Source organism: Apodemus sylvaticus, chromosome 6, assembly GCF_947179515.1.
Source record: "Apodemus sylvaticus chromosome 6, mApoSyl1.1, whole genome shotgun sequence".
NCBI lineage: Eukaryota > Metazoa > Chordata > Mammalia > Rodentia > Muridae > Apodemus > Apodemus sylvaticus.
In genome coordinates this window covers 4,333,528-4,358,346 of record NC_067477.1, presented here as the reverse complement: position 1 = coordinate 4,358,346, position 24,819 = coordinate 4,333,528, and the positions used below count along the sequence as shown (strand labels likewise).

The window sequence follows — 24,819 nt, the reverse complement described above, 5'->3', positions numbered from 1 at the left end:
AACAAATTGGATGCAACAAATATTGCAAGAAACCAAGAGGAGGACCAGTTAAATGCATGTTCTACCATCCATACCTGCTCAGAATCCATGTGATGTGCTGGATAATATCTATAATGCTGTACTTCATATTTCAGTACACTGGAATGCTAATGACTCACATAAGTTACAATGCATAGGAATGAAAGATTAATTATGTAGTATGGGTTTATATTGACATCTTCCTCATATAATGTAATCCATTCACAAATGTCTAGACTCCATACAATTGTAAATATATAATATAAGCTTATTCTTCTAAGAAATCTAATATGAGGATCATAATACTTGCTGATCTCATGCAATGTCTGTATAGGAGATTTCCTTGAATAAATGGACATGTTGATTTATAGCATTTTTTGCATTCATTGTGAATTATTTTCCCTTCTCCTTTGGTTAGATCCTCTTTTCATCAATCATAAACCCCTAGCTGTTCCTTTTGGACCTAACTATATTTTACAATTATGAACACCACCTACGGGATTGTGCCCAATTCACTATTCTGGATGTCTATGCAAAAGGGATTATGTCTGGAAATTGGCTCACATCTTCTCATTCTGATTCATTCAAAAATGGATACACCATGGTGTCGTCAGATATCACATACATTAGATACAAGAATAGCCACTTTAGAGGTATTGTAGGGAGCAGTATGAATCTGTGCCCAGAGCTGATCCTGTGCCACAATGATCGATAAGAAAATACCATATGGAGAGAGCCAGTATCCTTGGATTGCTGACTCGTCTATGAGCAGAGGTAAGAACACCACTTCTGCTCAAATTCCTGGTCCAAGAGGGACCTGCTCTAAGCCATCAGAACACTGGAACCAGGGAACAGCCAGGGACAGGTTCCTTCCAGTTTCTGTCTGCACCCTGGAGCTGAACCTATACACAATTCTCCATAACTAAGTTCCTCCCAGAGAGAAATAGTCTCCCAGGGCTTCTGGCACACAGGCTTACAAGAGGGACAAGCCACATTCAGAGACAGCAAGACCAGCTAACACCAGAGATAACCAAATGATGATAGGCAAGGAAAAGAACACAAGCAACAGAAACCAAGACTACTGACATTATCAGAACCCAGTTCTCTCACCAGAGTGAACCATAGATAACCCAACACAATAGGAAAGCAAAACTCTGATTTAAAATCACCTCTCATGATGATGACAGAGTACTTTAAGAATGAGATAAATAACTTCCTTAAAGAAATACAAGATAAAACAAGTAAACAGGTCCATAAGAAGTCAATAAGAAGAAAGACAAAGAATCCCTTAAAGAATGCAGGAAAACACAAAGAGGTAAAGGAATTGAACAAAACCATCCAGGATCTAAAAATGGAAGTAGAAAGAATAAAGACATCATCACAAAGGGGGGAAACCCTGGAGATAAAAAACCTAGGAAAGATATCAGAAGGTGTAGATGCAATCATCATCAACAGAATACAAGAAAAAGAAGAGAAAAATCTCAGGTACAGAATATACAACAGGAAACAGACTAAACAGTCAAAGAAAAAGCAAAATGCAAAAAGTTCCTAACCCAAAACATCCAGGAAATCCAGGACAAAATGAGAAGATCAAAGCTAAGAATAATACGTATAGAGAAAGTAAAGGTTGCCAACTTAAAAGAGCAGTAAATATCTTCAGCAAAATTATGGAAGATAACTTCCCTAGCCTAAAGAAAGAGATGCCCATGAACATACAAGAAGCCTACAGAACTCCAAATAGATTGGACCAGAAAAGAAATTCCTCCTGTCACATAATAATCAAAACACCAAATGCATTAAATAAAGAAAAAATATTAAAAGCAGCAAAGGAAAAAGTAAAGGAGAAAGGCCAAGGAACATAGAAAGGCAGACCAATCAGAATTACACCAGACTTCTCACCAGAGACTATGAAAGCTAGAAGATCCTAGGCAGATCTCCTACAGACCCTAAGAGAACACAAATGAAAGCCCAGACTACTATACCCAACAAAACTCTCAATTACTTTCAATTAGATGGGGAAACCAAGATAATCCATGACAAAACCAAATTTTTAAAATATCTTTCCAAAAATGCAGCCCTACAGATTATAATAGATGGAAAACTCCAACACAAGGAGGGAAACTACACCCTAGAAAAAGCAAGAAAGTAATCTTTCAACAATCCCAAAAGAAGATAACCACACAACCATAAAAATAACATCAAAATAACAGGAAGAAACAATCCCTATTTCTTAATATCTCATAACATCAATGGACTCAATTCCCCAATGAAAAGACAAAGACTAACAAACTGGATACTTAAACAGGACCCAGCATTTTTCTGTATACAGGAAATGCACCTCAGTATTAAAGAAAAACACTACCTCAGAGTAAAGGGTTGGAAAACAATTTTCCAAGCAAATGGCCTGAGTTAACGTGCTGCAATACTTATGCTAATATCGGATAAAATTGACTTTCAACCAAAATCATCAAAAAAGATCAGACTCATCAACAGAAAAATCTATCAAGAAGAAATCTCAATTTTGAACATCTATGCTACAAATGCAAGATGCATTTCTTCATTCCTAAAAGAAACTTTACTAAAACTCAAAGCACACATTGCACCTTCCACAATAATTGTGGGAGACTTCAACATCCCACTGTCATCAATGAACAGATCAGGGAAACACAAAATAAACAGAAACACAATGAAACTAACAGAAGTCATGGACCAAAGATTTAACAAATATCTATAGAACATTTTATCCTAAATCAAAAGAATATGTCTTCTTCTCAGCACCTCATAGTACCTTCTCAATTAAAGACCATATAATCAGTCACAACACAGTCCTCAACAAATACAAGAAGTTTGAAATAATCCCATGTCTCTTATCAGATAGCTACAAATTAAGCGTGCTCTTCAATAGCAACAAAAACAACAGAAAGCCCACATATATGTACAAGCTGAACAATTTCATACTCAAGATTAACTTGGTCAAGGTTGAAATAAAGAAAGAAATTAATGCCTTTTTCAATTTCATGAAAATGAAGGTGCAAGATACTGAAACTTATGGTACACAATGAAAGCAGTGCTAAGAGGAAATCTAATAGCTCTGAGCGCCTCCAAAAAGAAACTGGAGAGAACATACACTAGCAGCACACATGAAAGCTCTAGAACAAAATGAAGAAAATATACCCCAGAGGAGGAGACAGCAGAAAATAATCAAACTCAGGGCTGAAATCAACCAAGTAGAACTGAAAAGAACTATACAAAGAATCAACAAAACCAGGAGCCAGTTATTTAAGAAAATCAACAAGATAGATAAACCCTTAGCCAGATTAACCAAAGGGCACAAAGACATCATCCAAATTAACAAGATCAGGAATGAAAAGTGAGACATCACAACAGAAACTTAAGAAATACAAAGAAATTATCAGATCCTACTACAAAAGCCAATACTCAACACATCTGGAAAATCTGGATGAAATGGTCAATTTTCTAGACAGATGCCAAATCCCAAAGTTAAATCAGGATCAGATAAACCATCCTCACAGTCGCATAACACCTAAAGAAATAGAAGTTCTTAAAAGTCTCCCAAGCAAAAAAAGGCCCAAGAACAGATGGGTTTAGTGCAGAATGCATTCTGATCTTCAAAGACCTAATACTAATAGTCTTCAAGCTATTCCACAAAATAGAAAGAGAAGGAACACTACCTAACTCATTCTATGAAGCTACAGTTGTGCTGATGCCAAAACCTCACAAAGACCTAACAAAGAAAGAGAACTTCAGACCAATTTCCCTGATGAATTTTAATGAAAAATACTCAATAAAATTCTTACTTACCAAATCCAAGAACACCTCAAAACTTTCATGTGCCATGATAAAGTAGGCTTCATCCCAGGGATGCAGGGATGGTTCAATATACAACAAAGTCAGGGATGGTTCACTAGATAAACAAACTCAAAGAAAAACACCACGTGGCCATTTCATTAGATGTTGAAAAGGCATTAGACAAAATTCAACATGTCTTCATGTTAAAAGTCTTGGAAAGATCAGGAATTCAAGACTCATACCTAAACACAACTCAATTAGCATGAATAAAACCCTTTTGCCTATTTTGGGAAAATTTACCACTACACTACCATCTTTGCCATTTATGAGACCCTTTATAATTTGCAGTATATCCAAGCCAAGTGCCTCTGCTTATCTTCTCTCCCTCTTCCAAAACTTTCAGCTCCACATTCAACTCTTCTCTCTCCTCTCTCCCTCTCCCAAGACCTTCTTCTTCTCCTCCTCATCCTCTCTTTCTCTCTTTCTCACCTAAATGAAGGTGAGAAACTAACCAGTTTCTAGAATGAACTAACCAGTGCATTCTAGAACTCCCAGGGCCTAAACCACCAACGAAAGAATACACATGGAGGTACTGAAGGCTCTAGCTGCATATGTAGCAGAGGATGGCCTTGTTAGTTATCAAAGGGAAGAGAGGCCCTTGGTCCTGAGAGGGCTAGATGCCCGGGTATAGGAGAATGGCAGTACAAGGAAGAGGGAGTGGGTTGATGAACAGGGAGAGGAGGAGAGCTTAGGGAAATTTCAGAGGGGAAAACAAGAAAGGGGAATATCATTTGAAATGTAAATAAAGAAAATATCTAATAAAAATGAATAAATAAAAGCAAACCAATGAGAATACAGAGAGAGAGAGAGAGAGAGAGAGAGAGAGAGAGAGAGAGAGAGAGAGAGAGAGAGATTGAGAGAGGGAGTAAGAGACAAAGACAGAGACAGAGACAGAGAGACTATGACAGAGAAAATGAGAGAGGCTAAAACCCACACATTTTACTTATGTATTTCACTACACCTTAAAATTATGCATAAGACAAGTGCCTTCTCCTTAAATGCTTTTAGGCCTGGTTTCTGATTATACTTTGGACAATTTAAACTAAGACATGAGACCTAAATTATGGGCATGAGAGCATATAGAAAAGTTACACAACAAATATATTATCAGAATTATTTATTTGTTGAATTTTTAAAGTTCTCTTTTTTCTATTTCTATTGAAAATACATTTTTTCCTGCAATATACTCTGAATACTGATTTCCCTTTCCCAATACCTCCCAATCTTATCTCAGCTTGATTCTGTTTCTTTATTTAATTAGAAAACAAAAAGTATGTGAATGTAATAAAAGAGAAAAGCAAAGATAGGTAAAAGAAAAGCAAAAAATGGAAATAGGACAAAAGAAACAAAAGAAAAGTCACCAAAAACAATCATAAGAAGCACATGTGGATGTAGAGACACGCGTTCACAAATACTCTACAACAAAGTTGAGCAACAGAACTATGAGAGTTGATGTTGTATCAGAATATGTCCATGTTCTTAAGAGGCTAGTGACTGTAGGGATGGCTACTGAGTCTTGGAGTGAAGTGAATACTGCATCAAACACCTACATATAATCTCAGAACCTGCATAATTTAACAGGTAGATAGAATGTGATGGTAAAGGAGTTTGATGAAATATGATTTAGTAACATTTTGACCAACCTATTCGCATGCCTGTGCATTCTGATATAAATATTCATCACCTTCTAAGAGACTGGAATTTCTGCTGGAACACATGGCAAGAGATAGTAACAGACCTGAGATCACTTAAGAATATGAAGAAGTGTTTGCCCAGATTTTGGTGATTTGGATTTTATAGTACAAATTCATATTATACTTTATTCCAAACAATTTAAAAGAGTACTGATCTCTCAGGATCTAGTAATATTTTTATCATACATCACAATACATTTCCACTTTAATTGTTTTACAGAATAAGAAACATGTCAATGGAGGTGATCACTGGTGAAGAGATTGGGAATCCTCAGCTAGCATCACTTTAATCATAGATGGACATTTAAAAGGTGACAAAGGCACTAGAGGACTGTGAGGAGGAGGCAATAAATGGACATTCAAAATTACAATTTCTGAGAAAGTCTGAAGACTTTCAGTCAATCTTACCGTCATCTCATTCTTAGGGCAGCTTCCTCCCCCTCCATGGTTTATGACCCACTCAGGATGTGATGACAACACTGTGTCTTGCACACTCATAGACAGCAGAATCCTCAGATGTCAGGCTGCTGAGTTGCATGTAGGCTGTGCTGGAAGATGTGTCTGCAGTCAGTGTGGCCTTGCCCTTGAATTTCTCATTGTAGTTAGTACCACCATCTGCAGGATAAATATATCCAATCTACTCAAGGCCATGTCCAGGACTCTGCTTTACCCAGTGCACCCAGTCACTGGTGAAGGTGTAGCCAGAAGCCTTGCAGGACAACTTCACTATAACCCAAGGCCCCACCAGCTCATCTCCAGATTGTTGCAGCTGGACCTGCAATTGGACACCTGTGGAGAAAAAGACAGAGTGGATGTCATTGTTACCTCAGGTCCTGTCTCCTCTTCAGATCTGGAACTGATGAGCCCCTTACCTGCAGTTACTGACAGGAGTAAGAGAAAGACCCAGCTCCATTCCATGGCTAGAGTCAGTGTTTTCAGTGACTGTGGAGAGGACAGTGATCATAGCTTGTTTTCATTGTATGATGATCCCTGTATTAACTCACATAGTCTGAAGAAATTTGGATATTCATGAGCAGGTACTTCTTATGTAAGAACCTAGTCCAGCAGAAGAACTGGAGAGGAAGAATTGAAAAGGCACATGGATCAGGTAGCAGAGTGCTCAGGTCCAAGTCCTAATCCTCTTTGAGGAAGTGCATCATACACTTTCCCTGAATCCAGGTCACATATCATGGAAGCAACATCAGGGGACAAGCACTCAATAAATTTTTGGCCTGAGTCTGTTGCTCCACTTTGGGACACGGTCAACACATGAATTTACAGATGGTGCTTTGAGATCATGATCATGATAGTAATGATGATGATGATGAATTTGATTTTGATGGTACATTCCTAAAATTGGTAAGTTTTATGTATTAGAAACTTCTTTCAGATAAATGCAAGTAATATTTGCCTTTCCCACAGGTCATATACTTCAAAATTCACTAAAATGAATAAAAGTAAATATGGTTAAATATTTATACATCAAGAATTTTACAGCATTATAATGATTAACTCAATTATAGATATAAGCTATCAATGTCTAAACAAAGAATTTTATCACGAACACGTGTGTGTGTGTGTGTGTGTGTGTGTGTGTGTGTGTTTGTGTGTGTGTGTTTGATGAGAAATGCATGAGAAATTTACATTGCTTTTGGAAAAATGGATGCAACTGGATATAACTGTATTAATTAAGACAATCTAAAAAAATCACAGATGTTAAATGGAGATAAAATTTCTTGTCCTTTAACCCCATTCTCTGTATCTTACATTCTTTTCCATGTTTTATGATTCTTGGGTGAGAAGCTGGCATCATTGAATCAACTGCTGATGGATACTCTATCAATAATTCTCAACACTCTGAATGTCTGCATCAGTCTTTACACATAACACATATGATCCTCTGTGACCAAGGCTCTGACATTATACAGGGTATAAACATAAATATTTATAAGACAGATTGACAACATGATCATTAGCAATACAAATGAGGTCTACTAGGGCCTATATCATCTCCAAACAGGGGCTTTAATCACACTTACCTGGGATGTAGACTTTCCTATGAAAATTGGCCAGAGGAGGAAATTCTCAGCCAGCTATCGAACTGAGCACAAGGTCCCCAATGGATGATATAGAGAATGGACCAAAGAAACTGAAGTGGTTTGCAGCACCATAGAAGAAACAATAAGAACCACCCATTACCCGCCCCCCGAGAGCTCCCAGGGACAAAACCATCAACCAAAGAGTACACTTGGAGCTACTCATGGTGCCAGACACATTGGAAGCAGAGGAAAATCTTCTTGGACACCAAATGGGGGAGAGGCCCTTGGTCCTGGAAAGACTTGATGCTGTAGTGTAGACGAATACCAGGACAGGGAAGCAGGAGTGGGTTGATTGGGGAAGAGGAGATGGCTTATGGGATTTTCAAGGGAGGGGGGAACCAGGAAAGGGAACAACATTTGAAGTGTAAATAAATAATATACATAATTTTAAAAAAATAAAGTATGGCCTACACAAAAAAAGAATGTCTGACAGTAGGGAGAGGGAACTTGTAGAGCCTATCTCCAGCAGGAAGACAGGGCTTCAAATGAGGGAGAAGAGGGCTATCGCACAGTCATAGGTCTGACCCATAATTGTACCTGTCTGAACAAATTTCAGGGATGGAAATGGAGAGGAGCTCAGGGAAAAGAAGGTCCAGAGAAAGGCTCAAACTAGGATCCAGGGGAAGGGGAGGTCCCATAGCTTGACACTATTACTGAGGATATGTAGTGCTCACAAAAAGGGACTAACATGACAGCACTCCAGAAGACCCAGCAAGCAGCTGAAAGAGTCAGACGCAGATATTTGCACCCAACTGAAGGACAGAATCAGCTGACCCCTATAGTTGAATTAGGGAAGGGTGAATGAAGTTGAGCGTCACCCTGTAGGAGGACCAGCAGTCTCAATTAATCTGGACCCCTGGGATCTCTCAAACACTGGACCACCAAACAAACAGCATACACTAGCAGACATGAGGACCCTAGCACACATACAATAGAGGATTGCAAGGTCTGTGCTTATTCAGAGATGATGCTCCTAACCTTCAAGAGCCCGGAAGCCCCAGAAAGTTTAGAGGTCAGGTGGGGTGGGGGTAGAGACATCCATGTGGAGACAGGGGGAGGGGAGGAGGTTTGAGATGTGGAACAGTCGGAGGGTGGACAGGGGTTGTCAGAGGGGGGATAAAATATGGAGTGTATAAAAATAATAAAAAAAAACATTGTGTAAAAAAGAAAAAGAAAATTTTATCCATGTAACTTCAACGTGTACAGAGTTCTACTGAAGAGAGAAATTACTCTAGTTAACCTGGGGATGATGGTTTATGCATCAGTGATTTTAAGTTGTGCCAATATTACTATAATGTCTCTCTTGAAACCAGGTTCCTCCTTGCTGGCAATTGGAGCCAGCTCTTGCAGTTCCCATTTCTAAAAAAAATAATGACAGCCCCATGGAGGGAACAATGGTGTCAACAGGCCAGACCCCTGGAGCTCCCAGGACTGGACCACCAACCAAAGAATACACATGGAGCTACTCATGGCGCTGGTCACATATTGCCAGAGGATGGTCTTGTTGGAAGGAGAGGCCCTAGGGCCTGAGTGTGTTCAGTGCTCCATTGAACCACTACAATGCTAGTGGAGGAGGACAGGAGTGGGTGGGTGAGTGAATAACCACCCTCATAGAGAAGGGGAGGGGTGATGGGAGAGGGGATCCCAAAGGGGAAAATATTTGAAATGTAAATAAAAATATCCAATCATAATGTGCATATTTACCCAAGATCTAAGAAGGAAGATAAAATGCTGTCAAAAAGGAGGGGTGGCCAAACTGAACCTTAATACACTGCATGTTAATTAAAACAAAGAGATAATCTATGGAAAATAAAAATTGTAACAAAAAAAGTAATGATAGTAGACAACAGGCTCTCCTGACATCAGACCACACCTGGGACAGAGAACATATGTGAAATAGCTGAGTAGCAAGTGTGTACAATTGTAAGCTTAGACCTAAAATTTTGATTGCTTAGATCGGCATGGTAAACTGTGAGAGATGGATTTCCCTCTCAGGTTCACACATCCACCTTGGTGCATGTGCTTGAGGCTTGCCCCACTAAACAAAGTACAGCCATATTTTTAAAATATTACAACACGATGGTGAGTGACTTCCAAGATTACTCACCAAGGTTCAGATCTATTGGCACGTGATAAATGATGAAAATATACTCTCTTTTCCTTTGGAAGGATTTGAGTTGTTCCTTATATACTAGTGAATGACACACATATGTATATATACACAGCACTGATTTGACTCCATATACTGTTAGTTACTGAAATAAAAGTGGTCAGTTAGATGGGAGAGATTTATTGGAAGTTCTTAATGGAAACCAGAAGGTTACAGTGGGATGCAAATAATGCAGATGTGTTTTACACATGAATAAAAATGTCAAAGAATAAGCAAACTCATTCTGAAAAATAAAAATAACAATTTTTACATCTGGTTAGAATTTTTGTGTAAATGAATATTTCACACTGCTTATTTCACACATAATTTCTACTCTTTTATTTCTTAAATGTCCTATTTTTCTCTATTATGCTAGACACTCATTTATACACTAGAATGCATTGAAATACATAATTGTATATAAGAATGCAATATATAAGAGCTACTAATGAGATACTCATATGATGTTTGCAAATAGTCATTAATACAGTTAATATATTGGAAAGTACATATCAATAACAAATCTGTGTCTGAGGAGAACTCTGTAATCATAATAACCACATTGACTAGTCATGAATGTCTGCATCAATGTTTATACACTAAAGACAGAAGCTTCTTGGTCAAGGCTGAGAGCAGCAATAATCTATTTTATAAACATAAGTATTATAAGGCATTTTGACATCTTGAACTTCAACAATATACTGGGGTCAACTATGGCCTCTGTCATCTCAGGCCATGGGCTTTTGACCTTGTTTATTTGGGAGGAGGTCATTCCTATGCAATAGACAACAACTACAATCAGAAAACACTTGGGCACAGCATAAGAGTCATGTACTAACAGGTACATCTTTCTTGAAGCCTGATATTTAGACTGCAAGGTTAGGCAAAGTATAAAACATCACTGATGTCTTTGTACTTCTTTTAAACTGCATGACATTGTTCTGCACACACACAAAAACCCTTGGTGGCAGGTAGAATATCCTGGTCAGTAGAAGGCTGGTTTCTCTATGTCCTGTACCATAGTCTTTGGCTAACAGGACCCTAAATATATGTAGCAGATGTGCATTTCAGTCTAGTGTAGGTCCCCAATAGAGTGCAACTGTACATAAAGATGTTGCCTTCCTGTGGATGCTGTTCCCCTAACTTGTCTGCCTTGTCTGGCTGCACTGGGAAGAATGTGCCTAGTAATTCAGAGGCTTGATGTGCCAAGATAGGGGTATACCCAGTGAAGGGAGGCCTCCACCCTCTCAGAGGAGAAGGGGATAGGGGAGAAAATGGGTGAGAGGAGGACCAGAAAGATGCAAAGTGAATAAATTACTTAATGAATGAAAAGTCCCAGAAATTTAATGTTCCAATTTGTCTTCAGTGAGATGACAATAAACAAGAATATTAATGATAATATTAATTAGACAATGATAATTTGTTAATGATAATTAAGATTATTTGATGTAAGTGTAAACTAGTGTAGTGACTTTGGAAATCAGTTTGAGAATGTCACCAAAAATAGTAAACAAAACTGTGTAGTGCCATATTTATACATTCATGTACTCAAATGATGCTATACACAGTTACAGAGACACTTGCCCATACATATTTATTGCTGATCCAATCACAGCATCTGGAAAATTGAATCCACCTAGATTTGTAACAAAAGACAAACAGATATTGACAATGTGGGATGTATAGACAGTGGAACACTTCTCATAGTAAAACATGAATTACAAAATCTAAAATTTGTGAATGGACCTTGAAAAAGATGTGCAGAATGGGGTCACCTGAGTCCACATGACAAGTGCTTCAAGTTTTCTTCATGAAATTTACTAATTTGAATATTTTGTGTGCTGAATTTGTAGAAGTCGAAAGAATAATGCATATAATATATATATACTCACATACACATATCTTTACATATATATGCATATATGTATATATATAAACTTATACATATGTATATATGTGTAAAGACATATATATGTTTAGGTATAAGGTACAATTTTACAGTTTTATTTTGTGCTTGTGTATATGTATGTGTTTCTTAATTATTGATATGTTTTCAATCCCTCTTTAATTTTGTTCCATTTTGTCCATTCTACAGAAAGAATGAAAGCTATGTAGTTCAGTTTAAGATGAAAGAGCTGTCATAAGTTTGGGGAGGAAATCAGTGATGTAAATACATTTTATGATTTTTTTTAAAAAATATACAATAATTAAATAAAAAACAAAAAATACATGAATCTTTGGAGAGTTTAGTGAAGAATCTTCACTGTGTTTGAACACAAAATCATTATATCTCAATCACAAGTCAATAGTGCGATTTTCCTCAGTAATTTGTTTGTGAACTAAATAACATTTGCAGATTTGATAAAAAAAAAGCAAATAAATTGTTCTTCTGTCTCTGACCAAAAATACTCCTTAAAAAAATAGAAAAAGAAAAAATAAAAGGAGCCAAAAATGGAAATCACAGAGGATACAGAGTTCATTCAACCCTAAAACTTCTGTCTACTGGGATTCTTAGCCCCATCTACCCCCTGCTGGTCCTCAACTCACCTGCAAGTAGATTTCTTATGGCTTAACCTGATGGTGTCCAGTCTGGCTTGAGCAGTAACATATAACTACAACTCCATTGCTGAGAAGACACAGCTAAATGGAGCAATGGCTCTTGTTTACCTATAGAAGATGGCTGATATCTCAGAGACTGAATTAAAGTTGTTTCTACATTATCATCAGTGATCCTCTCAAAGCCTACTCTCTCCTTGTGGCAGTTGGATCTGGCTCTACCAGGTCCCACTTGTAATGAGGTGTTAACAGGAGAGATCAGGGTCTTTCTTGCCTTTATCAGGCTATAGTTGGGCCAGAGCACTGAGGACAAAAAAATCAACAGTGAGTCTTAAGGGAAGATGCATCTCCCCACGTATCCATGTGTGCATTCCTAGGACAATCACATACAGGAGTCAACAGGAAGAAGAGGAACTAGAATAGCACTCATGAAAAGTTAACAATTCAAAAAATTCACATTGAGAAGGAAATAAAAATCAAGCAAATGTACTGTGCAACTCAATCTGTTTACCATACTGCATTCCCATGCTTGTAATGAGATGGGATGAGAGAAGAAATTTCATTTATAGGAACCTAATGGGTGGAGAATATATGTGCTTAGAAAACTTTACTTCTATCTGCGTAACTTTCCAATCCAGTTTTCTCTTATTTCTAGGCAGGGCATGTGCTTGTAAAGCTTTCAGAATTGATGTTTTGCTAATGAAGGACAGAATACGGAATGTTATCCCAGGGATGAGAGAAACCAATAGCATTGTGTAGGGATATGTGATCATGTATATTTAAATATCAGAAGTATAACTACTCATAATAAAACAACAATACACACTACATGAATACAGAACATTCAAGTATATTATGCTCTAACTTGCTGTTGGATGCCCACCTAATATTTCAGGATAAAAAGAGGAAGAAAAAGTTGAACGCATGTTCTCTCTTCCATAATTAGTCAGAATCCATGTGAAGTCCTGTGAATTTTCAGTTCACAGGGCAGTGTCCTCAGGGCATCAGCGACTGCTTACTATAGAGGAACAGTTATCCCTACAATCCAGAGCGCTAGACAGTTGTATCTTGGCATTTCAGAACCCCGGATGTGCTGGGTAATGTGTATAATGCTGAATTTCATATGACAGAATATTGGATGTTGATGGCTCACATAGATTGCAATGCATAGGATTTCATGCCTACTTAAGTAATATAATTAAATAGTAACTTAGACATCCTCCTCTTATAATCCATACACATATGAGTTCATTCTCCTACGTTCAACTAATAGGAGGATCATAATACTTGCTGATCTGACGCAATGACTGTGCAGAAGCTTTCCTTGAATAAATGGACATATTAATGTATATCATTTTTCTATTATTTTATTATTTTCTATTGTTTTTCCCTTGTCCTCTGCTTGGGCTCTCTTATCATTAATCACTCACCCATAACAGTTCCCTTTAGACCTGTCTATATTTGATGATTATGAACACCACTTAAAGGACTGGCACCATTTTCACTATTCCAAGTCCCTTTGCAGATAGGCTTGCATCTGGAAAGTGACTCACATCTCACTTTGATTCAATCAAAGATTGATACACCATGGTGTCCTCAGTGGTCAGATATATAAGATGCAGGAACAGCCACTTTAAACATGTTTTGGTGAATCTCTGGATGTTCACTCTGTTACTTACCTCTGAAGAAAGTAACTGACAAATTCTGCAGAACATACATCTGGATTAATGTCCTGAACCACCATTTGGAACTGCTAATCACTCCACAGCAAATCACTGAGGATAACTGTCATACTTTGTCTCAAAAACTGTAAAGATGGTCTTGGTGCTAGTGTGCTGTAGCAATCATTTGATTACAGAGCAGGATATTGGGGATGAGTAAGACTATGAGTTTGGAATCAGTAATCATTGCATAATCACTGAAACTCCCACCTCGAATTCCATGAAATGACCAGAGAAAACTAAAAATAATTGTTGAGGGTATGTCAACAAACCCAGATGGTAGTGGCTAATATCTTTTATCCCAAGATTGGGGAGGTAGGAACATTTGAATCTCTGAGTTCAAGTCTATCCTTGTCTATAGAGATAAGTTCAAGGGCAATCAGTGCTGTACAAAGAAACTGTTTTGGATAAACAAAGCAAAACAAAACAGTTCTTTAGCAGGAATGTTGCTCATATCCTCACAATTAGATATTGATTGAGTATGTGATCAAACACTTCTTCCAAGTTATTGACTCAACTATGATAGGTAAATGGCTCACATTGACACTAACATGGGTATAAGAACATAGTTTTACTCTGCTACACTAGCTCTAAATAGAAAGACCAAGATTTATATTTATTAATTATACTTTTAAGTCTTATCATACTCTTGTTCCCAAATAGTCTCATATCTTAAATTAATCAATCTATGTCAATCTTGTATTCTGACAAATGGTATGTCAATTACTTCTCCTTCAGTCCTTGCCTGCTTCTTCCTTTTCATGTGGCTGGTGACATCTGTTCCTGTCCTGATGATATCATGAAGGACAAGGAGTTATAAGGTAATGGAAACTTATCTTTCTTGTTAGTAACAGAGATTTGTTTGGCTGTTGCTATACTTGATTATGTGTGAAAAGGAACATTGCCCTAAGAAGACTCTGCAGTGTCTGAGAAAATGTCTGAGCAGTGAAACATGCAATGTTCTCCAGAGATTCTTTCCTGATTTTCAGTTCAGGAAGACAGAAATGATAAGAGATGTGTCAACAGAACAATTGACAACTGACCAGAAATTACTGGAAACTTTCCAACCAGGTTGTGCATGAACATGCCAGAAAGAAACAAACATGTTTTGTCTTTTCATGGTGTTTTCATTTAGGGAAAACTAAGAGGTACATGAGATTTAGGGCCTTTGCCCAGTTTGTTTAACTTAAATGACCTTTGTTGATTGAAAATATCTTATAAACAATATATTCTAATTGCACTTTTCTTCTCCCCAACTTTTCTTACATCCTCATTCCTTTGCTACCAACCCAACTTCATGCCCTTTATTTTTCTCACTCTTTAACCAAAAACAAACAAAAAGGTAAAACAAGACTCACTTTCTGTCACTTTGCCTTTCTCTCTATTACTGTCCACCCTATCTTGTCATACATACATATCCACACATACACAAACTCAAAAGAAGACAAAATATGAAACCAAATATACATGAAAAAACTAGTAAGATAAACTGCCTAAGTAAAGCTATATGAGACAAACACTACAAATATGTCATTGTGTTGCTTTTGTTTGGCCATCTCTTGGGTATAGGGCCTAACATCAAGTGTGGTTAATACAGGAGAAAGTCCCCATTGTAGAAGACTAAGCTTCTATTGTAGATGAGTACCAGCTGCAGATAGATTCTTACATAGTGGTGGGAGCACATATCCACATCCCCCTCTCTGTAGAAATTCCCATTGGTTTGAAAATATATAAGCCCTGTGCTTGTTCCCATAGTCTATGTGAGTTCATATGTGTATCAATTCTACTGTGTCTGGATAAGACTGCTTTTGTAGAGTAATCCATCATCTCTGACTCTTACAATCTTCTTTTGCAATGGTCCTTTAGTCCTGGGATGAAGCTTTGGTGACAAAAACTCATTTAGTACCACTGCTCTACAAATTGTTTATTTCTGGTTCTCTCTAGCTTCCCATCTACTACAAAACATGTGCCAGATTACGGGTAGATGAGTTACTGGATTAAGTGTAAGGTAGTGTAAATAAAATGATTTTATTGACATGTTGCTCTATCAGAACAGTGGCATATGATTTTCCCTTAGGGCCATGGTCTATGCAATTTCAGTTTCATGGCAATTCTAGCAGAGTCAGCCATGGCTAACCTTAACCCTAATCTCATAGGCCTTTATTCCATCAAAGAATGAATGATTAATCCCACAATGTTTGATCCCCTATTATGTCTATCACACAGACAGGTAATAATCATAGACAACAGGTTTTAGAGTTAGATATCTTATTACCTTTCTCCTTTAATGCCATACAGAGTACCTCCAATACTATGAACACTAATCAGTAGGAATAAAAATTCTACATGGACACATAATCAACTTCTCTGTGCTCAGTGAGATATATAAGTGCTGTCTTGAACCATGTGATGTTAAAATTAGTTTGTGGGGAGCAAAAAATAGACTTCAAAATACCTTGAATTATTTGGGAGTATCTATGGATACTCTTTGGTTGATGACTCAATTTGAGAATACTCATCCAGTAAATCCCATCTTCACCATATACAGATGCTTACTGAAGGTAAACATTACAATAATTTGGAATTTTCCACTGTGGGAATTTGAAGCCTAAGACTGAGTGGAACCATAGTTCTGAACTACCTGGTGTAAGCATCAAACATCCATCAGCTTTATAAAGTAAAACACAGAATCATTTATGAACATTATAATAGGGACCTAGGGTGAAGAAAAGGAATAGAAAGCTCTTAATTTAAGAGCAAACAGGAAACCACAGAGGCCAGCAGGAAAGCTGTAGCTGTACATTCTTATGATATAATAGGAAGGAACAGAGCTGAAAGCCAGCCTGAAATAATGTACAGCTGAAAACTGAGACTGTTTCAATGTGTTCTCCGAGCACAGTAGTATGTGGCAGTATCTGAAGTGTCCACACTGGCCAGCTTGAGGAATACCTGGTTGTTGGAGGTGTCCTTGGAGATTGTAAGCCGACTTTTCAATGATGGGTTGTAGTACTTATCATCATCCCACCAAATGGTTGCCAGCAACTCCAGACCCTTCCCTGAGGGCTGACGGATCCAGCCCACACCCATATTAGTAGTGCTCAGTGAAAACCCAGAGAAAGAGCAAGTCAGACTGAGGGTCTGGGAGGGCTTCAATATCCCAGGGCCAGACTCTTTCAGAGTAACCTGGGACAGGACATCTGTGGAGAAAAAGAAAAAGGAGAAGGTAAGGTTGGAACAGGTGTGGATAGAAACAGTCATCCCTTAAGGAGCCTCGGCACTCACATGCAGGGACAATCAGCAGCAGGAATGAGGAAGTAAGCCTGTCCATGGCTGCACACTAGTGAGTACACAGACCCAGTTTTGACTTTTCAACCCGAGGTTGGGTGGATCCAGCAGAGATTTGCATTCACTCACCAGGTGCTGACTCTGATGGTATACTTAAGTTTATGGACTCAAGTGGTATCTGTCTATGATGGGAGATGCAGGAGCCCTCAAGAGAGTTCATTTCTGCTTTTCATAGAGAGTATGTAATACACAAGACCAGGTTCCTCCATACATACTTCTTGTGAGTGATGTTGGGTTGCAGTGAGGTTGATGGAGACCCTTACTCTAAGCACAAAGGGTCGTGATTCTGTTCACTCATCTAAGAATACTTCCCTATGTTTTTTGAATGGAGGACAGATGAGGAGCTCAAAGGGGAGATGTTACTACTACCTTGATGCTCTCTGTTTCTAAGGCCTCTATGAGTCTTATCAATATATATTTTCCACACAATTGGTACACTAATTATAGACTTCCTGAATAGTGTAAGAGTATATGCCATCTCAAGCTGAAAACGATGAATAAAATAATTCCATGAAAGAGTGTGATTTCATTGACTTTACTGAAGTGTCAAGTTCCTAACTCACATACTTGACATTGCTATTTATTCAACAATCAGTACCTTCATCTTTATACTGACCTGTATTTGTGACAACTTTAAAATCAACAGCAGAAAATAGAAACTCTAAGTGGGGAGAAATTTATTCAATTTTCCTAGATGCTGAAGATCTTAGAAGAAGGCACAGTGGGCAGACGATGCTGGAAGGCACAGCCTACAAGATTAGGACATTTTTTTCACTGCCTTCAGAAATGTTAAAACTAAAATTGTCTAGTAAAATAAAGGAAAAATTATAGAGACAAGAGGTTACAGAAGAAATATGCACAGTGTACAAAATACATTTTTATGAAAGTTCTATACACTTGTAAAGTTGTTATTTTATATTTCATAAGGATTTTTATTCTTTGTAATTTTCAATCATATATGAAATATGTTGTGATCTACCACCACGTTCAGGACTCTCACCACAGTCTACCATTACTAGGTCCCTGTGATTCCCCTTGGGACCTTCCTAAAACTCTCTTTCCAAGCATACTGATCTTCTATTTAATTAACTAATAACACAGAATTTTATTATTACTACCTATATACACATATATAGGATTATCTCTAGTAAATAGTGAACCTCCAGAAATCTTCCCCAATAAAGAGATTATATTTTGCCTATTAGTCATCAAATGCCAAAAGACCTTCAGTGTGCTGTGGGCCCTAATAGTTCCTCCCCATCCATGTTGAAATATTTTAAAGTGTTATTCTTAGTAGTGATAACAGGGTACACCTGCACCAAATTGGATATATTAACTTCAGAGGATGACTTACACTTACGCTAACCTTGCCAGTAGACATCTCTACCTGCTCAGTCATTTCTAGGTCTCACATGTGGTAATTTTCACTGGTTTGATTTGAATGTAGTTTGTGCTGGGAAATCCAGCTACTCAAATGTCTCTACATCTTGTTGTAGACATACTTGTACATTCATGTTTATTCACAGCATGTTCTTCACAGTCATTTCGCTACATATAGAGGAAGAAACCATCCCAGATTTTTAATAAAGCACAAATAAAAAAGGACATAGTCATACATATTGAAAAGTATTACTCAGTGATAAATCATAAATTATCTGATCTACAAGTGTCTTATGGAACTGGAAAACATATACTGAATAGGTTACCCACACACATTAAGTGTGTGCTTCATGTAATCATTCATACATGTTCCAAGAACTGAATAATTTGTTTTGCTGTATTTAGTTGAAGAAGCCAAGGGAATAGAATTTGGTCATTACAGTATGAGAAATTTACAAAGATGACACAGTAAAATAGAGATAAGAATAGAGAAGAAAACATTTTAAAATTGAGCAGATTATAAGAGCCAGACTGGATGCAGAACTCCAAGGAAAGAGCGTCTTCCAGACACAATTTGACTGATGCTTTTATGAATTCACAGAGACTGTGGCTGCAGACACAGAGCCTGAGGCAAATCAACCCAGATAAACTTGGGAGAAGGAAATGAGTGCAGGCTTTCAGCCCTAACCAAGAAGAAGTGCAGCTGACACTCGTGTAAAGGAATAGTTAGTTTTCACCAGTGGAGTCTCTCCTGCGATGTTAATTAATCATAGAAGACATGCTTATTAGTTGATTCCAACAAAAAATATTACCTCAATAGAATTTTTGGAGACATTGTCTTGTTCAATACCCTTTGTATCATTTACCTTTTGTCTATATATCATGGCTACAGGATTGTGGCTTTATTTCTCTCTCTCTCTCTCTCTCTCTCTCTCTCTCTCTCTCTCTCTCTCTCTCCCTCTCTCTCTCTCTCTCTCTGTGTGTGTGTGTGTGTGTGTGTGTGTGTGTGGTGTGTGTCTTGTTTTTGATTATCTTTCGTTTTGTTTCCATTTGTTTTTAATTCCTCCTTAAATTACTTTTTTCTTTTTTTTTTTTTTGCTGTTATTCAAAAAGGAAAATTGTATGTATTTCATGAATTTGGAGGTAGGAAGGATCTGGAAATAGTTGGGGTGACAAAATAAGTTATTAGAAAACACTGTATGACTTTTAATAAAAATTATAAAACAACAAATCAAAACCAGTAAACATAAATCTGAGAATTATTTAGCAAAGAATACTGAGTTTGAGCTTGGAGACATCACATGTCAATCAAAGCAAGGCAGATCAGTTAATGCACTTGAGAAAGAAGACTACAGAGGATACAGAGTCGCTTCCACACACAGCTCATATCTCTATGAGGATTATAGGTCTCATTATGCCCCCTGCTACTCATGAACGCTCCTGAAAATAGGTTTGTCATGGTTTAAACTGAAGTTGCACAGTCTGGTTTAAGAAAAATCTTATGTGGGTTGGTGAGCAGGAGGAGGAGGGATGGGATAGGGGGTTTTCTGAGAAGAATTCAGGAAAGGGGATAACATTTCAAATGTAAATAAAGAAAATATCTATGAAAATAAAGAAAAATAAAACCTATCCATTAACTTCAGTGTTGACAGAGTTCCACTGAAGAGAGAAATGGCTCATTTACCTGGGGATGATGATTTATGCATCAGTGATTTTAAGTTGTGCCAATATTATTATAATGTCTCTCTTGAAGCCAGGTTCCTGCTTGCTGGCAGTTGTATTCAGCTCTTGCAGTTCCCATTTCTAAAAACATAATGACAGAAGGCCATGTTCTCTAAAAGCTGTAGGACAGATTATTGAGACTGGGAACATTATTATGGGACCATATATTAACATATAACCTCAGAATCTACCTCAGTTAGCATGTACATTCATTAAGGTGATAAATGAATTCTGTGAAACTTGATATAATATTATTTCTATCCATCATACAGAAATTAAACTTTTGTGGCTTTGTGTCAGAAGCCATTTTGCCTACTTCTGTCAGAGTCAAGGAATGAGGGCTGAATGTTCTGTTAATCTTGGAAGAAGGAAATGGGAGGCTTCTGGATGGCAATAGATGACAACCAATGTATGTCAGGTATTGTCTCTGCCTGACTATGACTTTGTTCCCTATGACACTGTAAAGTCTATAGGTCTATGATAATTAAACTTGGGGTTGCCATAGTATTCACTAGACAGTCATCTGCTTTCTAACATTTGTCTCAGTCTTCTTCTCCATCTATCCTATAGTCATCCTCACTCCCTCTTTAATGGACTTTACGACTTTATGCATGCAAGAACAATGCAGCTATGTATTCTGTTATAAATACCTTTCATATTCTAAGAGCCTCGAACTTCTGCTGGAACACACAAGCAGAGATAGCAAAACACCTAGAAGTCACTTAAGACTTAACGACTGTGAAAGGGTTTTTTTTTCTTTTTTCTTTTTCTTTCTTTCTTTCCCTTTTTTTGGTCTTTTTTTCTTTTTTTCTTGGATATTTTCTTGATTTACATTTCAAACATTATCCCCTTTTCCAGTTTCCCCCTCTCAGAAACCCCCATCCCATTTATCCCTCCGCCTGCTTCTATGAGGGTGCTCCTCCACCGATCCCACTCCCACCTCCCCATCCTCAATTCCCCTACACTGAGGCATCTACCAAGCCTTCATAGGACCAAGGACATCTCCTCCCATTGATACCTAACAAGGCAATCCTCTACTACATATGCATATGGAGTCATGTGTACTCCTTGTTTGATGGCTTTGTGCCTGGGAGCTCTGGGGGATCTGGTTGGTTGATGTTGTTATTCTTACAAAGTTGCAAACCCCCTCAGCTCCTACAGTCCTTTCTCTAACTCCTCCACTGGGAACCCACTCTCAGTCCGATGAGTGACTGAGAGATTCTACGTCTATATTTGAAAGGCTGACAGGGCCTCTCAGGAGAGAGCCATATTGGTCTCCTTTCAGCAAGCATTTCTTGGAATACACAATAGTTTGGTGACTGTGTATGGGATGGATCCCCAGATGGGATGGTCTCTGGATGACCTTTCCTACTGTCTCAGCTCTACTTTTTATTTCCATATATTTCCTATGAGTATTTTGTTCCCTTTCTCAGAAAAACCAAAGCATCCACACTTTGGTCTTCCTTCTTCTTGAGTTTCATGTGGTTTGTGAATTGTATCTTGGGTACTCGGAGCTTTTAGGCTAATATCCACCTATCAGAGAGTCCATACCATGTGTGTTCTTTTGTGACTGGGTAACCTCAATTAGGACGATATTTTGTAGTTTGCCCAAAAGTTGATGGGATTTTACAGATCAAATTCATACTATAATTTATTCCCAGCTATTCCAATGAAAGTGCTAGTCTTTCTTAGATTCCAAAGATAATTTTATCATGCATAATCACAGTTATCCTTTTTTGTTTTATTAAAGAAGAATGTCAATGGAGGCTGTCACTGGTGAAGAGAATGACAAAGTGTGGGGTACTTTAGGAGCAGACTAAATCAGCATCAAAGAATTCAGAGATGTCCTGTTGCAAAGTTAATAAACTGCACCAGAGGTCTCTAAAAAAGAGACACAAAAATGGACTTTCAAAATGATTGCATCTCAGCAAGTCTTCAGGATAATCTTCTCTGAGTCATATTAGTCACAGGAAGCTTCCTGCACCTTCAGGTTTTTTCACATGTTCAGGATGTGGTTGCAACACTGTGTCTTGCACAGTAATAGACTGCAGAGTCTTCAGATGCCAATCTGTTAAGCTCCATATAGGCAGTGCTGGAGGATTTGTCTACAGTCAGTGTGGCCTTGCCCTTGAATTTTTCATTGTAACCAGTACCACCATATGCATTAATATGTCCAATCCACTCAAGGCTCTTTCCATGACTCTGCTTCACCCAGGACATCGCATAGTCAGTGAATGTGTAGCCAGAAGCCTTGCAGGAAATCTTCACTGAGTCTCCAGGCTTTACCAGCTCAGGCCCAGACTGTTGCAGCTGGACCTGTGAGTGGACACCTGTAGAAGGAAAGACAGAGTGGATATCATTGTCACCTGAGAGTATCTCAGAATCTCAAGTCTGCTGCTGTGGGCCACTTACCCGTAGCTGTTGCTACCAGGAAGAGGATGATACAGCTCCACCCCATGGTGAAGTCCTCTATACTCAGTGACTGTACAGACAACAGTGATCGTATGATTTTGAGGGATGTAGACATCCCTATATTTACCACCATAGACTCACATGATTTGCATATTCACGAGCAGGGTACATCTTAGATATAGGCCTAGTCCTGCTGAAGAAGAAGGGACACCTGAGGGACACCTGAGTTAAAAATCAGGACATAGAGGCCCAAGCCCTAATTCTGTCTGAGGAAGTTCATCCCATACCTCATCTCTGAGATTGTGCTGAGGCTATGGATGTAACTAACATCAGGGCCTGTGCTCTAAAAAGATTTGCATCCTGAAACAGTGCCTCCTCTTCTGCCACAGTTAAGAGATAGATTTACAGGTTGTTACAAGAAGGACAACACTAATGGCAAAGTTAGAAAGGAGCTAAGTTATTAGAATTTACAACCTCCTTTCAATACATATAAGTATCATTTGCCTTTCCAACATGTTATATACTAAAAAATTGTTGCCCAAACAACGAAAACTAAATATACTTCAGAAACAGTTGTACATGAATTATTTTTACAGCACCATCACAATAAATAAATTATGGAAATTAACTGTGTATCTGTAAACAGAAGATTTCATCAAGAAGAGTATGTTTCATATGTGTGTCTGTGTGTGTGTGTCAAGAAAATATAAATCTATGACATGCTTAACAAAGAATTTTCACAGTTTTTGAGCATGGAAACATTACATGTCAATCACAATAGTTACATGTAAGTTAAGAAAGGAAATCACAGAGGATACAGTCTCCCACAAAAGCACCACATCTCTCTGCTGGGGATTGTTGGTCCCACTGTGCCCCCTACTGGTCCTGAACCCACCTGCAGATAGGTTTTTCTTTTCTTTTTTTCAGAAAAGTTTTTCAGTGTTTACTCTGAAGTTGCCCAGTCTGACTTGAGCAAAAAGTTATCCCTGCAACTCCATTTCTAACAGGGCTCAGCTGCAGGGATAAATGGTTCTTGTTTACTTGTAGAGTTAACTGATGTCTCAGTATCTGAATTTAAGTTCTTTCTGCATTATCATCAATGACACTCTCAAAGTCATCCTCTTTCCTACTGGCATTTGGATACAGCTCTAGATGTTCCCATTTGTAATAAAGTGTACACAGAGAGATCAGGGTCTTTGTTATCTTCATCAAGCTGTACCTGGGCAAATGCAGTAGAAGATAGAAGGAGTCTTGGTCTAAGATGTATCACCCTGTTTTTCCATGTATGAATTATTGGAACATTCACATACAACAAAAAGAGGAAGTACCACTATGATACTCACAGAGAAGTTAACATTCCAAAAGAAATTCAACTTGATTAGGAGATAGAAATCAAGGAAATATATTCAGCAACTCCATCTGTTTCCCAATCTTCATGAACATCCATTTAATGGGATGAGGGTAGAGAGGAAATTTCCATAATAGGGATTCTAATTGGTAGAGAATATGTGTGCCTAGAAAGCCTTATCTCTACCTGAGTAGCTTTACAATCCAGGGTCCTCCTATTCTGGGGCAGTGCATGTGTTTGTAAAGCTTTTCAGGAGGTGAGGTTTTACTAAAGAAAGATGGATTTGGAATATGGTACCAGGGATCAGAGAGAACAATACCATTGTGTAGGAATATGTTTGCATATGTAGTAGACTACCTGAAATGTAACTACACATATTGAAACAAGAATCCATAAAAATGAATTCAGAATATTCATATATATTGTGCTCAAATTTCAGGTTAACAAATTGGATGCAACAAATATTGCAAGAAACCAAGAGGAGGACCAGTTAAATGCATGTTCT

General features: G+C 37.9%; 4 gene segments (V, D, J or C); all 4 read right to left on the bottom strand.

The window, feature by feature from the left end:
• Nucleotides 1-6,531, bottom strand: part of LOC127687762 (Ig heavy chain V region VH558 A1/A4-like) — a 31,937-nt gene extending 25,406 nt beyond the window's left edge. The window contains 1 exon segment of the V gene segment in view: nucleotides 6,455-6,531. Within this exon segment, the coding sequence occupies nucleotides 6,455-6,500 (46 nt within the window).
• A 10,435-nt stretch (nucleotides 6,532-16,966) lies between these two features.
• LOC127686840 (immunoglobulin heavy variable 2-5-like) lies at nucleotides 16,967-17,478 on the bottom strand. The segment is given in 2 exon segments: nucleotides 16,967-17,304; nucleotides 17,390-17,478. Coding segments are annotated over 2 exon segments (366 nt in total).
• A 4,796-nt stretch (nucleotides 17,479-22,274) lies between these two features.
• Nucleotides 22,275-23,084, bottom strand: LOC127686807 (Ig heavy chain V region 108A-like). The segment is given in 2 exon segments: nucleotides 22,275-22,884; nucleotides 22,967-23,084. Coding segments are annotated over 2 exon segments (441 nt in total).
• LOC127686811 (Ig heavy chain V region 108A-like) overlaps nucleotides 22,275-24,819 on the bottom strand; it is a 111,185-nt gene continuing 108,640 nt past the window's right edge. Inside the window, exon 3 of the V gene segment in view lies at nucleotides 22,275-22,538.